Raw genomic sequence first — 16,554 nt, 5'->3', positions numbered from 1 at the left:
AGGTATTAAAGAGCCGAGGCTGAGCTGCTCTGAGACTCCTCAGGGAAGGGGCCTTTGCCTTTCCCCGCGCGGGTGTGGAGGCAGCTGGTCGACCCGGCCCGGCACCGTGAGGTCCCGTACATATGAAGCTGCAGAACAACACTGTATCTTGGGGAGGTTCTGACCTCTTCCCATCACAACGGGAAGGAAGAGCTTCCTGGAGATCTGCCTTTGGCTGATATTAAGGTCCTGAACCCCCCCCCCCCCCACACTCCGTCCTTATTAAAGAAGCAGATCGCTTTGCATCGCAAAGTCGCCAGTGACAAAATGAGTTGGAATCCATAATAGGCAGGCCTTTTGTCGCCTCGTCCTGAGTGTGTGGTGCGAGCGTCTGCATAAAATGCATCTTTTTACACGTGTGAGGGAGGCAGAGCGTTCAAAGAATGTCGCCCCCCTGTTTTTCTTTTCACGTGTCATTTGGGGGTCAGGTGTGCAAAACACGGCTGCTGATTGTGTCTGTGTCTCCCTGGGAGGTGTTGGGTGAGGTCAGAAGCATTCCAGGGTCTAGGGGCGTCTGGGGGGGCTCAGTCGGTTGAGCGTCTGACTTCAGATCAGGTCATGATCTGGTGTGTGAGTTCAAGCCCCACATCAGGCTCTGTGCCTGCAGCTCAGAGCCTGGAGCCTGCTTCGGATTCTGTGTCTCCCTCTCTCTCTACCCTTCTTCCACGATTGCTGTGTCTCTCTCTTTCTCTGTCAAAAATAAACATTAATAATAATAATAATAAGTCTTCCGCAGTCTGATGGGTGCAGGTTCAAACCGTAGCCCGATGCACTCTGTCTGTGTGACTTTGGACAAGCAGCTTTGCCTCTGTGGGCCCCAGTTTATTTCGTGTGTGAATTGGGATGACGACAGCAGTAATTCCTGAGTCAGCGGGACCACGTGGGGTGACGAGTAAGGGTGTCAATTACGGAGGCGGCGGCAGTACAAGAGCCCCTTATAGTTCCCGTTATAGTTCATCGAAATGCAGTGCTGGGTGAATGCGAATTCACATCTTAGTGTGAGCCTGGGGTGGGGAGTGGGGAGTAGGTGACAGAGAGCAGGTTTTGCTCAGACCAGGACCTCTGGGTTCAGAGATTCCCAAATAGGGTTCAAACAGCCTGGTTATCTGGTACCCTTTGCATCGTTCACTTTCTTGCTGGGGGAGAATCCTGCAGGTTCAAGACTCCAGTGCCGGAGGGAGTGGGCGCCAGCCAGTCCAATCCTGGTTGGCCCCTTTAGGCAGAGGGGAGGGCTCCCTGGGCTGATCACTTTCCCTCTGCCCACCTCCCTTGGTTGTGACTCACTAGATGAAACCATGAGAGGCTGGGCATGATACGGACCTAGGGGACCCCAGGGCTCAGTCAGTAAAAGGTTAAAATTCGTTCAGACAGCTGCATTCATGACAGCAAGGAGAGGGGAAACAGATTTTGGGACTACTGAATGAATAAATGTCAGTGGTTTGGAAAACTCATGGGCCCCCAAATACCTCATTGCCCACCTCTCTCTCCCTTTCTCAGTGGGGACTTAGGGGAGTGAAAATTGGTTTGGGGGGTGGGGGAGAGGTTAAAAAAAAAAGTCTTAGATAGTACGGTGCTGTGTGGCCCTCCAAAACTCAACCCTATCCAACGAAATCTTATTTCTTAGTATTTAATTTCTCTTGTTAGGTAGAAATTAAATTATATTTAAATTCATTAATTAAATTTAAATGTAATTTAATTTTTTCCTTGGGGGTGAGGAGGGGGTGAGGCAGCTATAATGAAAACAAGATTGAGAAATCATGTTCTAAACCAGGGTTTGATGAATGAGCTACTCCCAGACTCATTCCTGTAAGCACAGGAATAAGTATCCATTATATACCCCTCCCTGCCCATTTAAGAGAGAATCTCTCATTGAGGAAATCCGTTGAGACTGCGAACGAGGGGAATTTTCAGCTAGGGACCCCAAAATTCCAAGTGGCACATTTACAGGTGATAAAGTGGGGGCTGGGATGGTGCAGCCAGTCACGGGCCAATTTCTAGGTTCAAGTCCAGGCCTTTTTGTGTTAGAAATGCCTCTGTGTGCATCAGACACGCGTCCTTTTCCTTTTCTGTGACCCGTGGCCACACTGGGCTGCGTGACATTGGGCCCCAGTGCAGTATGGAAACGCAGGGCCCCGCTTCCCAGAGTCTTCAGAATTTCAAGTTGGGGACAGCAGAGGATCGGGCTGAGCGCGGGTCCCCCGGGTGTCGGGCCCCCCGGGGCTGCCACACTCCGGTGACATTTTCCGTGTCTGAACAATGGGTTTGGAATGCCTTTGTGGATTTAAAGTCGCTGATGATGGAGCCCTTCTGAGGTGGGGAAAACAGAGCTCCCCAGCCCCGAGCGTTTCCTGGATGCGTGGAAGGTGGTGGAAGGTGGATGGAGAATTGCCTTCAACGTGTCCTTTTCAATGGGCGGTCAAGGAAAGCCACTCTCAGGGGCCTAATCACAAAGTTAAACAAGTGGGGAGGCAGGGAGGACACCCCCTCGTCTTTTCCTTTATTCCCGCCCCCGCCCAGGCTCCCGGTAACGATGGCAACCTGGGATCCGCGGCCGCCTCCCTGGCCTCCCTGGCCGCCAAAGGGATTCTCAAGGCTGTGCTTTTATGTGGCAGCACTGTGGCTTTGCTCTTCTGTGAAACTCGAGGTGCCTTCCTGTGGGTCCCAGAGGGAGGAGTGCCGGAGTCAGATATGACTGTGGTAGCACCTCAGCACGTAGGGGGCCTTACCTGGAGGGACGCGAGGGACGAAGGGTTCTCTGGTGACCGTGCAGTGCGTATGTGTGTGTGTGGTCTGTCTGTGTATCTGTCTTGTAGGTCTCTGTGTGTGTGTGTGTGTGTGTGTGTGTGTGTGTGTGTACGTGTGTGTTGGAGTGAGAGAAGGCTGGCTGCCTTTTCAGAGTTTCACGTTGGGGGGTGAGGACCAGGAGGCGGAGGCCGGTTGAGCAGAGCTTTCTGGAGGGGCGGCTAGGTGGGCGGCTAGGCGGGCCTGCTGCCCCCACCCCTACCTCCACCCCTGGCGGGGGGAAACCAAATTACAAAGAAACGGGGGAATGTGGGGAGAAAAAGAAAAAGAAATAGGACTGAAGTGGCATTTCCTGGCCTGGGGCCTGGGGAGGGGAGGCCCTGGAATTTATTTAGAAAGCCTTCAAACCAGCTGGCTATGTTTTTGGATGTTTTTTTTTTCCCCCCCACTATTCTAGCCTGTTCTTGTACGTTTTCACGATTATAAGTGTTTATCCTGTGGCTGTTTGACACAAAGTCAGTGTTCCCAAGAGACACTGTCCCGAAGTTCAGAAACTAGGATGTGGCCGCCAGACCCACGATGCCTGGACAATTAAGCCGCCCAGCCTTGATTTCCAGAAGCGTTTTCTAGAAGCGCAGGCCCTTCTTCCTTCCTTTAGGGGAAAGTAGCCCCCCCCAACACCCCCACGTTCACCCTTGACCACACAGTTTCTGGCTGCCTTTTGTCACTTTGGGAGGAAGGGGCAGTGGTTTTGAAGCGGAGGGATTTGGCCTTCCGAGTTGAGTCATTGTTTCCCGGCCGTTTGACCCAAACCTTTTCTGCACAATTTAGGGCCCCCCAAGGCCCCCCCAGACCATAGTTTTCCCTCCCAGAGCAGCTCCCTTGCAGCCGGAGTGCTCGGTGCTATTTTAGGCTCTCTGTACAACCTGTGTTTTCAGCTCTTGTGGTTTTCTTCTATGACTCAGTTTTTAGAATAAACTGTGGAGGCAGCTCGGGGTCTGCCTTTGTTGAGACGCGAAGGGACAGCGAGTCCTTGACCTTCAGCGAGGTCGGGAATTTCTCCAGAGCGCGCCCCCAGCCTGAGTCCCCTGGAGCCCATGCCGGGCCGGGAGCAGCTGCCGTCTGATCCCGGGGCTGATGTTTGTGTTCTGTCTCCCTTCTTCCTTCTGCTTTTCTGTTTCCCTGTGTCAGAGGAAACTGACAACATACCGTGACCACTTTTCACAAGGTTCCCATTTTTAAACCCTGGACCTGTTTTCACAGATGCCCCTGCCTTCCTGACTAGCTGTCCCCCCCTGCCCCCCCACCAATAGACTTGAATGTAGCCGCCACCCACCGTCCCCTCCACCCACATGTAGGGGCCTTCCACGGTTTGTTTCTTGCTTCTGTTACTCACCAGCTTCAGCTACACTTCCTAGGGTTGGACCACTCCTCTATAACCTTCCATGGCTCCCCGTGTTCCATAGTCCTGCCGTCCTGGAGAAGCAGAAAGTGAGCCACATAGATAGTTGAAAATTTTTCGGCTGCTACATCTAAAAAAGTGCAAAGACACAGGTGAAATGACTTGCAAGGACACATTTTACTTAACTCCACCTGGCTAAAATATTGTGATTTCAACATAACTGTCCGTTTGAAAAACTAGGAATGAAATATTTCACGTCAGTGTTTTAAAATTTTTTGAAATCCGGGGTGTGTTTTATGTTGACATCATATCCTAAGTTGGATGCTAATATTTTGTCAGAAATGTTTGATCTAGATTCGGAGCTCCTTAAATTTGCTGTAGATAAAGTCGATTCACATAGCCGAGGGGTCCTTTGGAAAGGTGGAAAAGTTTCCATAAGTTTTCCAATAATTGCATTCATATTAGATGTTTTTTTTAAAGTTTATTTACTTATTTTGAGAGAGACAGCATGTGTGAGAGGGGCAGAGAGAGAGAGAGAGAGAGAGAAGGAGAGAGAGAACCCCAAGCAGTTTCCACACTGTCACTGCAAGGAGCTCGAACCCATGAAACCATGAGATCATGACCTGAGCAGAAATCAAGAGCTGGACGCCTAACCGACTGAGCCACCCAGGTGTTCCTGCCTATTAGATTCTAAATTTAAATCGCTTAAACTTGAAATGCAATTTAAAAATTCAGCTCCCGGGTCACACCAGCCACATTCTGAGAGTCCAGCAGCTGGGGGGTGCGTGGGGGGGGGTGCGTGGGGAGCTGCTGGATGGCCATATTGGACAACCCAGATGGAGAACCTTTCCATTCTTCCAGAAGGTTCCATCGGGCAGACATCTCCAGTTAAGCCCCACCACATCCATAGGACTTTCAAATTTTCAACAATCCGGCCCCAACCTGTCTAGCTTTATTCACTGACTTTGTTTTACACGGATTCACTTTCCCTTGCCTCTGTCTCTGCTTTGGAACCCCCTCCCCTCTCTTCCCCCAGAGAAATGTCCTCTTTTGGCCGCAGCTCAAAGGCTGAGCTTCCTCGAAGGAGTCTCCCCTTCTCCCCGCGGCAGAGTTAATTGCTGCTTCTGCTTCCCACGGGTTCTAGAAGACAAGGCAGAGTGCAGGGGATCTCGTGCACACCGCCCTCCAGCCCATTTCCCCATTTCTCCTGAGACAGGTTTCAATGGATCTTCTAAGGCTGCCTTAGCCCTGTCCCTTTAGAAAAACAGAGCCACACAAAGGGCGGCACTGTGTCCTTCTCCAGCTGCCCTGGGGCCGCTGAGCACGGGGCTTCAGACAGGAATGCACTCTGGGTACAGGCCACGTAATTCTAGGCGGGCATCAGCTCTGCGAGGTGGCGGCGGGGGTGGGGGCACCCTTTCTTTGCCCTCACAAAAGGAAATATGTGCCTGGCTTCTCTGATTACTCCTTTCTCAAAATGGGAGCCGTGTGTGTGTATGTGTGTGTGTGTGTGTGTGTGTGTGTTTACTTTTTAAAAACCGTAACAGGGCCCCTGCGTGGCTCAGTCGGTTAAGCGTTCCACTCTTGATTTCAGCTCAGGTCATGATCTCACTCACCGTTTTGTGAGTTCGAGCCCCGTGTGGGGCTCTGCATGCTGCCCGCACACCGAACCTGCTTGGGATTCTTTCCCTCCCTTTCACTCTCTCTCTCTCTGCCCCTCCCCTGCTCTCTCTCGCTCCCTCCGTCTCTCTCAAAATAAATAAACTGAGAAAGAGAAACCTGTAACTTACCAACAGACAAGTGCACACACCTTAATTGTATCGCTTGGATTTTCACATAGTGTTCATACCACGTGATCACCCCCCAGCATGAAGAACAAGACCAGCCCCTTAGAAGACTCCCCCCTCACCCCTGCAGGATTCACGGCTTTCCTGACTTCTGGCCCCTGTGACTCCTCTCGCCTGCTTCTGAACTGTATTAAAATGGTATCACACGGTGTGCATTTCTGGCTTCCTTCGCTCAGACACTCCATTGGTGATAGGTTGTGGTTGAGTTTGAACGCCTGGGTCTTTTCTGGCTCCTGAAACCCCATCCGTAAAAACCACAGTGGGTAAAAAAAGAAGAAGTCGCCAGATGTGAAAGGCGGGCCACCGTTGGGCAGGAGTTTGAAGGGTGAAGAAAAAAGCTTCGGCTCCATTTGGAGGTGATGTGTGCTTGGAGTTTTCTAGGTGCTAATGATTTGGCGTGGTGATTTTTTCCCTTTTAGCCTTATTTGGGGAATCCCTCGTTCAGGTGATAGTTCTTGGGTCGTGGAGGGACGTTAATTAACTCCCTTTCTGGCTTTTGGACGCGGCTGGACACAAGCCATTTCCTCATTTTCTGTCTGGTAGGGATTGGAAGATTCGGGTGGAAGGGGGTGGGGGAGAGAGAGAGGGAGAGGTGTCGCTCACATTTCTGATCTGGTGTCTTCTGTTTTGCTTTAGGTAACATGTCTGTTCCGGGATCCTATCAGGCGGCCGCAGGGCCTTCCTCAGTGCCGTCCGCACCCCCGTCCTACGAAGAGACAGTGGCGGTTAACAGTTACTTCCCCGTGCCTCCTGCACCTGTGCCAGGGCCGACCACGGGGCTGGTGACGGGCCCAGACGGGAAGGGCATGCATCCCCCCGCGTACTACACCCAGCCAGTGCCCGTCCCCAATGCCAACGCAAGTACGTGCCGCCTCCCGCGCCCCCTCCCCTCTCCTTGGCCCTCTGCCCTGGCTTTGGGGACTCCGCAGGAAATCAGGGGAGCCACCGGAGTCCCTCGGCCTGAGTCTAAATGAAATGCTGCTCAGTCGGCCTCTACCCCCTGTCCTGGAATTTTCCATCTAGTCCTCTGGGTTCCACATCTGTGGGGCTCCTGTCGTCTCCCTGATAAAGTACTGTTTATGAACTTTCCCACGTCTGCCACAAACCAGTCCTTTGGCGCTGACCATAGAGGCACACGGCAATCCCAGGGAAAGTGGGGGTGGGGTGGGGTGGGGTGGGGGGTTTGCTTGTAAGTGTCCCCTCCCTGCCCGCTGAGGCTCAAACCTCTGCCCCGAGGCCGGGGCTGGAGTAGGAGAGGGAACAGAAAGCCAGGAGTTAGGAACCGGTGAGCCGACCCTGTCCCAGCCCGCCAGCCCGCCCGCCTGGCTTCCCGGCCTTCCAGCAATTTCTTCATGGCCTTGCCCTCTGGGCCTTCCTGCTGCCCAGGAGTGCCCAGGCACACAGCTGATTCAGTATCGCAAGCCACTCGGGAGGAGATCAGCAGTTCAGAGAAAGGGCTGTGAGTCAGACTGCCTGGCCTCACCCGATGGCCTCGGGCCTCAGTTTCCCCACCTGTAAAACTGGGCCTCATCAAGTGCCTACATCAGTGGTTGTTAAGATAAAAATAAAATTCTATGAGTAATCATTTGATAAAAGGGAGCCAGTGTTGACATGCTCGAGCAACTTTGACCCCTTCAGCTGGAAGAGAGCGAGGTGACTTTAGACAGTTTCACATCATGCTCTGATCAATAATTCATTCTTGCATCAAGTTAAAAAAAAAAAAAAAGATTTTTAACACCGCTCACATGTGAGCGTTAGCAGATGCTTTCATACTCCTTTTCTGGAAGGAGAGGCTTTCTGGGACTTTCGAGGAGTATTAGGTTCTGTGAGCTTGGACGACAGTTAATTTCCCCTCCTGCCTGGATCACAGAAATGGCGTTCCAGCTGGAACAGAAGGTAGTCACTTTGAGAGGAATACGAGCTTGCACAGCTTTGCCAAAAACCAAAACCATTTTGAGTGCTCAGGCCTTCACGATTTATGTCACTCGAGGCTCACCTCTGGTGACTGTGAACGCCTGTACGTGTTCTTTACATAGTTTTCTCGCTTTAGCACGAGTTTACGTACTTGGGCCACGGGCACCTCGATTCCCTGGACTTGCCCCAGAGTCTGGGCCGGCGTTCCCAGCCCAGCGATGAGGCGGTAAACTCCTGCCTTATCGCTGGCCGTTGGACTTCGTCAGGAGCCCCGTGTGAAAAGACGAAACTATTTATCGAGTGTTCACCGCGCCCACGACACGGCCTGAGGTTCCTTACCCCCTTCCCCCCCTGCCCCCCCTTATCTCACGTAACCCTGGCAACAGCCGTTACTTCATGTTTTCAGATAAAAGCGTTGCTGAGATATGATTCCCGTACCGTAAAGCTCACTCTTTTTAAAGTGTACAGAACTCAGGGGTTTCAGTAAAGTCGCAGACCTGTGCGACCCTCAGCGCTAATTCCAGAACGTTTCCAGAAAGAAAGCCCGTACCCGTGAGCCGTCCCTCCCCGTCCCCCAGCCCCTGGCAACCACTAATCCGTGGATGAAGAAAATTGAGGCGAAACCCCATCGTATCACTGTTTCTGGAATTAACCATCCGCAGACCACCTTCGTAGAGCTACTTAGGGAGCTTAAAGAGCCTTTTGGGGACCCTGCCCCAGTCTTGCTGAATCAGCCTGTGTTGGGCAAGGTGGGAAGTGCGGGGGGGTGGGCAGCAAGCTTGCTACATGTTTCCAAGTTTGAAAGCTCGGTCGGGGCTGAGCCGCAAACGGCCGCAGGAACTTCTCCCCACCCGCCCTGTGTGGGGGTGAGGGGGGTTGAGAGCCCGTCGCAGGATGATGCTGGAAAGACGCCACGTGTTGTAAAACACACGTAACGTACAATTCGTCATCGTAAAGCGCTTCTCAGCATGAGGTTGAGCGGCGTTAAGCACGTTCACATTCTCACGCGGCATCACCGCCGTCCCTTTCTAGAACTTTGAAACCTCACAAAACTTGAAACCCTAAACTTGCCGAACAGCAGCTTCGCGTGCCCTTCCCCCACCCCTGTCCCAGCCCCCGGCGTCCGTGGCTTTCCACTGTGAAGTGGATGGTTCTAGGTGCCTCGTCCACGAGAAATCACGCGGTATTTGTCCCGTGGCTGGTTGATTTCACTCCGTGTGATGGCCTTAAAGTTCATCCGTGTTCTAGTGCGGGTCGGAATGTCCTTTTTTTTCCTGTTTTTTTTTTTTTTTTTTTTTTTTTAATTTTTCATTTATTTTTGAGAGAGAGAGACAGGGTGAGTTGGGGAGGGGCAGAGAGAGAGAGAGAATCCCAAGCAGCAGCACAGAGCCTGACACGGGGCTCGCACTCACAAAACCGTGAGATCATGACCTGAACCCTCAACCAAGAGTCGGCCGCCTGACCGACTGCGCCACCCAGGCGCCCCAAGATGTCGCTCGAAGGCCGAGTGAGGCTCTACTGTCTGGAGAGGTCCCTTCGTGCTTATCCACTTGCTCACTGGGGATGCTCGGGTGGCTCCGGTGAGCGGTGCTGCTGTGAACGTGGTGTCCAAGCCCCTGCCCCCACCCCCGGTTGTCCCGGTGGCCCCCCGCGTTCACCGGTCGCCCGTTCCTGTTCCCCCAGTTGCTGTGCAGACCGTCTACGTGCAGCAGCCAGTGTCCTTTTTCGACCGTCCGGTCCAGATGTGCTGTCCTTCGTGCAACAAGATGATCGTGACCCAGCTGTCCTATAACGCCGGTGCCCTCACCTGGCTCTCGTGCGGGAGCTTGTGCCTGCTGGGGTAAGTCCGGCGGGCTCGGCCCCCAGGCTTTCCCCCGGGGGTCCACCGCGGGAGGGTCAGCGGCACCCCTGCCCTCCGCACCCCGTCCCCCGACAGAAGTCGTCCCCAGTGGGGGACCACCGCTCTCCAGCACATCACAGCTGGAAGCTGCTGTCCCATCCTCCACGTCTGGCTCACCTGCTCACACCCCTCCCGGGCAGACACAGCAGCCCCCTGCGTCTGGGTGGGGTGATACCCTTAGACATTTCTTTTTCTTTTCTTTTTTTTGTTTTAACGTTTATTTATTTTGAGAGAGACCGAGACAGAGCGGGAGGGGTAGGGGAGGGGCAGAGAGAGGGAGACAAACAGAATCCAAAGCAGGCTCCAGGCTCTAGGCTCTGAGCTGTGAGCACAGAGCCCGACGCGGGGCTTGAACTCGCAAACCGCGAGATCACGACCTGGGCCCAAGTCGGACGCTTAACCGACTGACTGCGCCGCCCAGGCGCCCCCAGAAAGGGAACTTCTGATGAGTGTCAGACTCTGCTGATCTTAGCTTTCAGATTGGGGCAGCTCTTCTGTCCCTCCCTCCTTTTCTGATTACATGCAGGGTTGTAGGGTTGTGGGGTCAAGTCCTGCCGTAGTACTGTGTGCCTCTGGGCGAGTGACTTCACCTCTCTGCTCCGTTTCCCTCTTCTGAAAACTGGAGGTGATAACGCTCCCCGCCCCTGCCCCCAGGGGTTGTTGGGGATAGAATAAGTGAATGTATGCATCCCGCAGCTTGGAGCTGTGTCTGTGTGCCTAAGACCCTGGCGAGGGTGGTGAGGGTTAGCTCGAAGGCACTGACTGACCTTATTTGAACTTGGGTAACCTTAGACCATAGGGGGAATTTTTTTTCATAAGATTATTTCCTTACCAGGCGGTATCCTGTTTCTGCTTTGTGTAAGCCAACGTCTTCCTGTAAATTGTTGATTTTTTTTTATTGAATGATAATTGACAGACATTATTAGGTCAGTTTCAGGCATACAAGATAGTGATTCAGTGTTTTCATACATTATGAAATGATCACCACGGTAGGTCTAGTTCCCGACCATCTGTCACCGACCAAAGTGATTACAATAATGTTGATTACGCTGCCTGCCCTGTGCATTGTGATTTTTAACTACATTTGGGCAAACATGGCCTGTGGGGGTGTTTTCTGTTACCAACCAGCTCTCCAACCCCAGCTGTGATTCAGTTCAGTTCTGACACTTACGTACCTGCAGTTAGCACAGACCCCACAGCTTAAGCACCCAGTCCCATAGACTGCGCCCCAGTAGAGATGCGAGTCACAAATCTCGGGCCATCCGTCCTTCTGACCCCGACCAGCTATAAATGGGGTGTCCCACTATCCCTTTAGATTTGATAATTTGCTAGAACGCACAGAACTGTTTGCTGTTGGCTCACAGAACTCAGGAAGGCACCGTACTTAACATTTACCAGTTTGTCATGAAGGGTACAAATGAACAGCAGGTACGTGAAGAGATACCTGGAGTGAGGTCCAGAAGGGTCCCGGGCGCACAAGCCGCTGTCCCCGTGGAGTTGGGGTGCACCACTCTCCTGGCCCATGGATGTGTTCAATCCGGAAGCTCTCCAAATAGATTGTTCAAGGGTTTTTACAGCCCCAGCCCGTACCTATCCCCTCCTGAGTTCTAACCTAGGAAGCCCAGCAGCCCCATCCTGAGGCAGGAACCCTGCCCTGGTCGCCTTGTTAGCATAAAAGCAGGTGTGACTGAAAGGGGATTGTTTTGCATGACCGAAGGCACTCCGGTCACTCCGGAAATTCCTAGAGTTTTGGAGCTCCTTGCCAGGAACTGGGGACAAAGACCAACTGTAGTTCTTATTATCCCACAGGCTATCTGAAGGTCCAGCCTGTGTGCACTGATAACAGATGACGTAGGTTAAGAGCTGTTCTTTGGGGGATTCTGATTGGTTGCAGCCTCTCCATATGGAAGAGTGATCAGTCTAGACAGGGGTCAGCAAACTGTAGCCTTGGGGCCGAATCCAGCCCGTTTTAAGTTCTAGTGGGACAAACACCCCCCCCCCCCCCAATTTGTTTACAGATTGTATCTATGGCTGTTTTCAGGCCACGATGGCAGGACGGCCCAAAGTATGTGCTTTCGGGCCCTTTACAAAACAAGTTTGCTGGTCCCAGTCTGAGACTTTGAAAGATGCCCAGATGAGCCAGGATTTGAAGATACACCCAGGACAGTCTGTCTGAGATAGCAGCCTTGGCGTTGGTTGGTGTATTAGTGCCCTGGGGCCGCCATTGCCAACAACCACAAACCGGTTGGCTTAAAACAATAAAAACGTGTCCTCTCACAATTTTGGCGGCCGGAGGTTCAACATCAAGTGTCGTGCTCCCTCTGAGGACTCTCAGGGCAGAATCCTTCCTTGTCCAGTGGCCCCGGTGGCCCTCGGCTCCTGGCCGCACGACGTCGGTCTCTGCCTGCGTCTTCACCCTGTCCCTCCCTGCGTCTCCGTGTCCCTCTCCTCTGTCTTCTTGCAAGGATGTCGGTCATTGAGTTTAGGGAGCCCACCTCGATAATCCGGGATGATCCCATCTTGAGATCATCAATGACACCTGCGAAGGCCCTTGTTCCGAGGAAGGTGACAGCCGTAGGTTCTGGGGGGGTTAGGACGTCGACGGATCCACCCCCCGTCCCGAACCGAAACCCTGACGGAGGATGGCATGCTCCGTGTGTGGCTCTTTGTTTCTTCCAGGTGCGTGGCAGGCTGCTGCTTCATTCCCTTCTGCGTGGACGCCCTACAGGACGTGGACCACTACTGCCCCAACTGCAAAGCTCTCCTGGGGACCTACAAGCGCTTGTAGGACTCGGCCAGACCCGGAGGGAGCCGCGCGCCGCAGGAAGTGCTCTCCGACTCGTACCCAGTCCCGCCCCTGGTGGGGGTTCCACCTTGCCGGCCTCGTCTCCCCAGGGGCTTCACCTTCGTGTCTTCTTTTGGGGGCAAAAAAATACATCGCCAACGCACCCCACCTCCAGAACCCCAGACGTTGCTGCTTGGCGTCGTGCACAGGACACGCAAAGACGTTCACCTTGAGTGCTGGTTCAAGGGCCTCCCGCCTACCGTGACCCCAAGTCACCCCGTCCAACTGTGACCGTTGCCCCGTCCAAGTATCTTCTGGTGATTGGCCGGTGGCCGGCTGCCTCGGGGCCCTTTTCTTGCCTCGGGGGCCTTTCCGGGGGACAGTCTCAAACCGAGAAGCCACACGTTGCCTTATTTTTTGAGACTGTTCTGGCCCAGATACCGAATACGGCTGACCCAGCCTTTTGAGTGCTTGCCTTCAGGCTCATCTGTGTCCCCCCCGCCGCCCCCCTTGTGGCGACAAAAAATCTTGCCTTATAAACTAAGGGCTTGGCTCTCAGTCTGTAACGGCGGGCTTTTCATTAGCACACCGATTCACTTTAATTTCTTCATTCCTTAAGTGCAAGGAGGACCTACTCACACCCGCCAGACACACATCGGTGAGGTCAGAAATGCATGCTGAAAACGTAGGGCCGGATCCACCCATGGATCTGGTTTCCCTCAGCTGCTTTCCATGAAGGGCTTTTTTTTTATTTTTGGAGAGGAATTGTTTGTATTAACCGCTCTTATGACCTCCTTTTGGTCTTAAACACCTTGGGACCTCATTTTGAAAGGAGGGATTTATAGAACCATTTTTCTTAACCGTATGACTGTCACCACGTTCCCATTTGCCAGTGCACTTTCTCTCTCTCTTTTTTTGTTTTTGGTCCTTAACGGAAAAAGTAATGGATAATTTCATCCACTGCTTCTCCTTGGGTTTAGCGTGGTTCTTAAAAACCTCTATAATGGCGCTCTTAAAGAGGGACCCCATTTGGGTTCCCAGTGGTTAGAAAGGCCAAGGAAGAGCAGTTTCAGCACATCCCGGTACCACGGTGCTGGAGAGCTTGGGGACCTGACTATTGCAAGGGAATCTAAATTCTGATTTTATTTTTCAGAGATACAGTTTGTTGTAGGACGTCGGAAGACATGATTTCTGGGACTCAATCGGCAAACCAGAGTTCTCGGTTGGCTGTTGTGTCATCTTCGAAATCAAGATAAAGCTGGGGTCCGGCTTTCAAGAGTCCCCGTTTTGATACTGAATATGCACAGGGCGTGCATGTGAATGATATGTAGAAATCAAGCCTAGGGCTTGAACGAAAATCTGTATATTGGCTGAAAATCCTAGCTGTAACCATTGATTCAGCTTATACATTGGATGTTCTGAAAGTAATTATTTTTGCAATGATTTATGGATACTACATAGTACTTTGGTGTTATCTGCTTTTACAAAATAAAGTCTTTGGTTTACTCGGTGAACTATTTGTCCATTCTTAACGGTGTAAAGAAAGGTCTCGTGTTGCGTTTCCAGCCGTTGCCACAAAGAACCTTTATTTGGTCCCTAACGGTAGAAAAATCCTTCATGATAAACAAACGTCAGGCTTGCTGAATATCCCTCCACTTCAGGACGACCAGGGCGAAGCTGGGCGCATTGGTAGTGAGTCAGAATTGAATGTTAGGCTGTTGGAACTCACTAGGCATCATCTCTGGCAGGAAACCATAGCTTTCAGGTTTTAATGAAATGCACAGAAGAGAGCTGTCCTCATTCATTCTCCAAACAACACATGCTTTGTTCATTGATCAGGGTGGTTGTGAGTTGTGAGAAAAGAGGGGCATTGTAACTCGCCAGGAATATGAATGTCCTCCCCCCTTGTCCTACCTGGTCACAGAGCCTCGTTTCGGAAGGCACGGGAAAATGACAGCATCTCGGCGTGGCTTACGTTGTCGTTTAAACCCTAACTTAAACGGTCCTGAAAAATCGCCACCGACCTCCTCTCGATCGCATGGTCTCATTGGGCAAGATGGGGGCCGGGCGGATGGTGGTACAGAACTGGTCTCAAGCTGGGATTAATTACATATGCAGGGTCCACAAGACAAGAGCCCTGTTTCAGGGACCAGAAGACGTACACTGTAGAACTGAAACTGACATCAGATGCCTGGAGTAGGAAGCATTCATGGGTCACTCCTTTGTGTTGGTCCGAGCGCGGGCGCACTCATACATGTTTACAAATTACAAGGCTCTTTTGTGTGGCCAGTGTTTGTCGGGGACGTTGGGAGTTGAGTGTGTCGCCAACGCTGAACCACATCCAATGAACGAAAGAGCTTTATGTCTACTAGGACCTCAAGAATTTTACCGATTTCGAATGCCAAGCGGCTGTCTGTCTCATATACCGTGCATCCATCTGGGAGAGGTGGCCTAATACATCAGTGTTGGTTGGCGTCTTGTAAACAAAAAAGTATTCAGGGATGGCACCTATTTAAGCCAGCTGGAAGCCCATGACTTTTCCTGGCTGACCGCAGCACCGCCCACAAAAATGTTTTCCCTGGGATAACTGGTTTCCCAATTTCTACTGTGAGAGCACCTCTCCGGGGCGCCAAACGATTCGTAAATGTGGCTTCACACACTCATAGCGCAGTTTGGCCTCGGTTTTCTCCCTGGCGGCAGCCTCTTTCGTGTTCAGGATGTTAATCCTTCTCTGACTCTCTGGGCTCGAGGATCTCTGTTAGGAGTAAATGTAGACGTTGGAATTTTACTTGCAAAGTTCTGATTTGCATTTGGGATCCTATTAAAGTTATCTCCTGCATTTATGACTCAACTGTTCTCCGAAGAGTCGTCTGTTTTTTATAGATGCAGGAGAGGATTGTAACTAGATCCAGCAAGGTGATGAAAGAGAAACCAGTTTGCGTGTGTGTGTGTGTGTGTGTGTGTGTTTCCAGCCTAAGAATTTTAAAGAAACAAGATTCTGAGGGTCAGATTTAAACACACACACACACACACACACAGAAAACCACAGCTCACAGCCAAGTGTATCACCTAGTGCATTTAACTAACTTTTGGGACTATTCTCTGCGGTATTAGGAAAATGTTCACGCGTTTACTTTATTTCCCTTTTAAATAAGCTACTTGAGATCAGTTTTAGGTTCACGGCCAAACGGAGCGGAGAGGACAGAGCTCTCTCATACACCCCTGCCCTCACGCACAGCCTCTCCTCCCCCCACCCCCCCGCAGGGGCTATATTTGTTAGAACTGATGAACTTAGGGGTTTGGACACATGTGTAATGATAGGTATCCACCGTGATAGCATCGCACTGAGTAGTTTGCTCTGCCCTAAAAATCCTCCGTGTTCTGTCTGTTCTTCCCTCCCTCCCTGTTAACCCCTGGCAACCACTAATCCTTCTACCGTCTCCGTAGTTTTGCCTTTTCCAGAATGTCTCAGAGTGGGAGCCGTCCAGCGTGGAGCCTTTTCAGATTGGCTGCCTCCACTTAGCATGACGCATTTAAGGTTCCTCCGCATCTCCCCGTGGCTTGAGAGCTCACTGGCGTTGAGTGCTGAGTGGTATTCCATTGTGCGGATGTACTACGCAGCCAAGGAGATCCAAACAAGCCTCTTAGGGCGCCGCGGCGTCTCCCAGGTGATGCACCTTTTCCCAGATAGGCCGCATCGGTGTAGGGGTCTTGGATCCGGGGCCTTGCGCAGCTCGGGTACCAAGCACAGCCCAGCCTGGGAAGAGGGAGCAGTGGGCCCAGCACGGCCCTGCCAACATTGCTTGGCGGCGACTGCTTTTGAAGCTAAAATCCACCTGCCATTAAGGTGTCTGATGCGGCAACATTTGGCACATCCACGGTGCCCAGCGCAAACGTCACCGCCAGCAAATTCTGAAACTTCGGC

General features: G+C 52.1%; 1 protein-coding gene and 1 long non-coding RNA gene across 3 annotated transcripts in view; one reads left to right on the top strand and one right to left on the bottom strand.

The window, feature by feature from the left end:
* The window catches only part of LITAF (lipopolysaccharide induced TNF factor), a 27,423-nt gene extending 13,280 nt beyond the window's left edge, over window positions 1-14,143 (top strand). For both annotated transcript variants that reach the window (XM_053894582.1, XM_019468606.2), the window contains exons 2-4: window positions 6,667-6,891; window positions 9,628-9,784; window positions 12,524-14,143. In XM_053894582.1, coding sequence (XP_053750557.1) covers window positions 6,672-6,891; window positions 9,628-9,784; window positions 12,524-12,632 — 486 coding nt within the window. In that variant the 5' untranslated portion in view covers window positions 6,667-6,671 and the 3' untranslated portion in view covers window positions 12,633-14,143. The remainder of the gene's footprint in view (window positions 1-6,666; window positions 6,892-9,627; window positions 9,785-12,523) is intronic.
* On the bottom strand, window positions 13,404-16,554 carry LOC128774879 (uncharacterized). Its single transcript, XR_008419388.1, has 2 exons — window positions 16,066-16,554; window positions 13,404-15,384 (listed from the first exon to the last, which is right to left on the bottom strand). It is a non-coding gene; the product is annotated as an uncharacterized LOC128774879 (long non-coding RNA).

The sequence above is a fragment of the Panthera pardus genome, unplaced genomic scaffold, assembly GCF_024362965.1.
Source record: "Panthera pardus isolate Hobbes unplaced genomic scaffold, ASM2436296v1 HiC_scaffold_5, whole genome shotgun sequence".
Taxonomy (NCBI): Eukaryota; Metazoa; Chordata; class Mammalia; order Carnivora; family Felidae; genus Panthera; species Panthera pardus.
The sequence above is the reverse complement of the archived record's forward strand: the minus strand, read 5'-3'. Positions and strand labels throughout refer to the sequence as shown.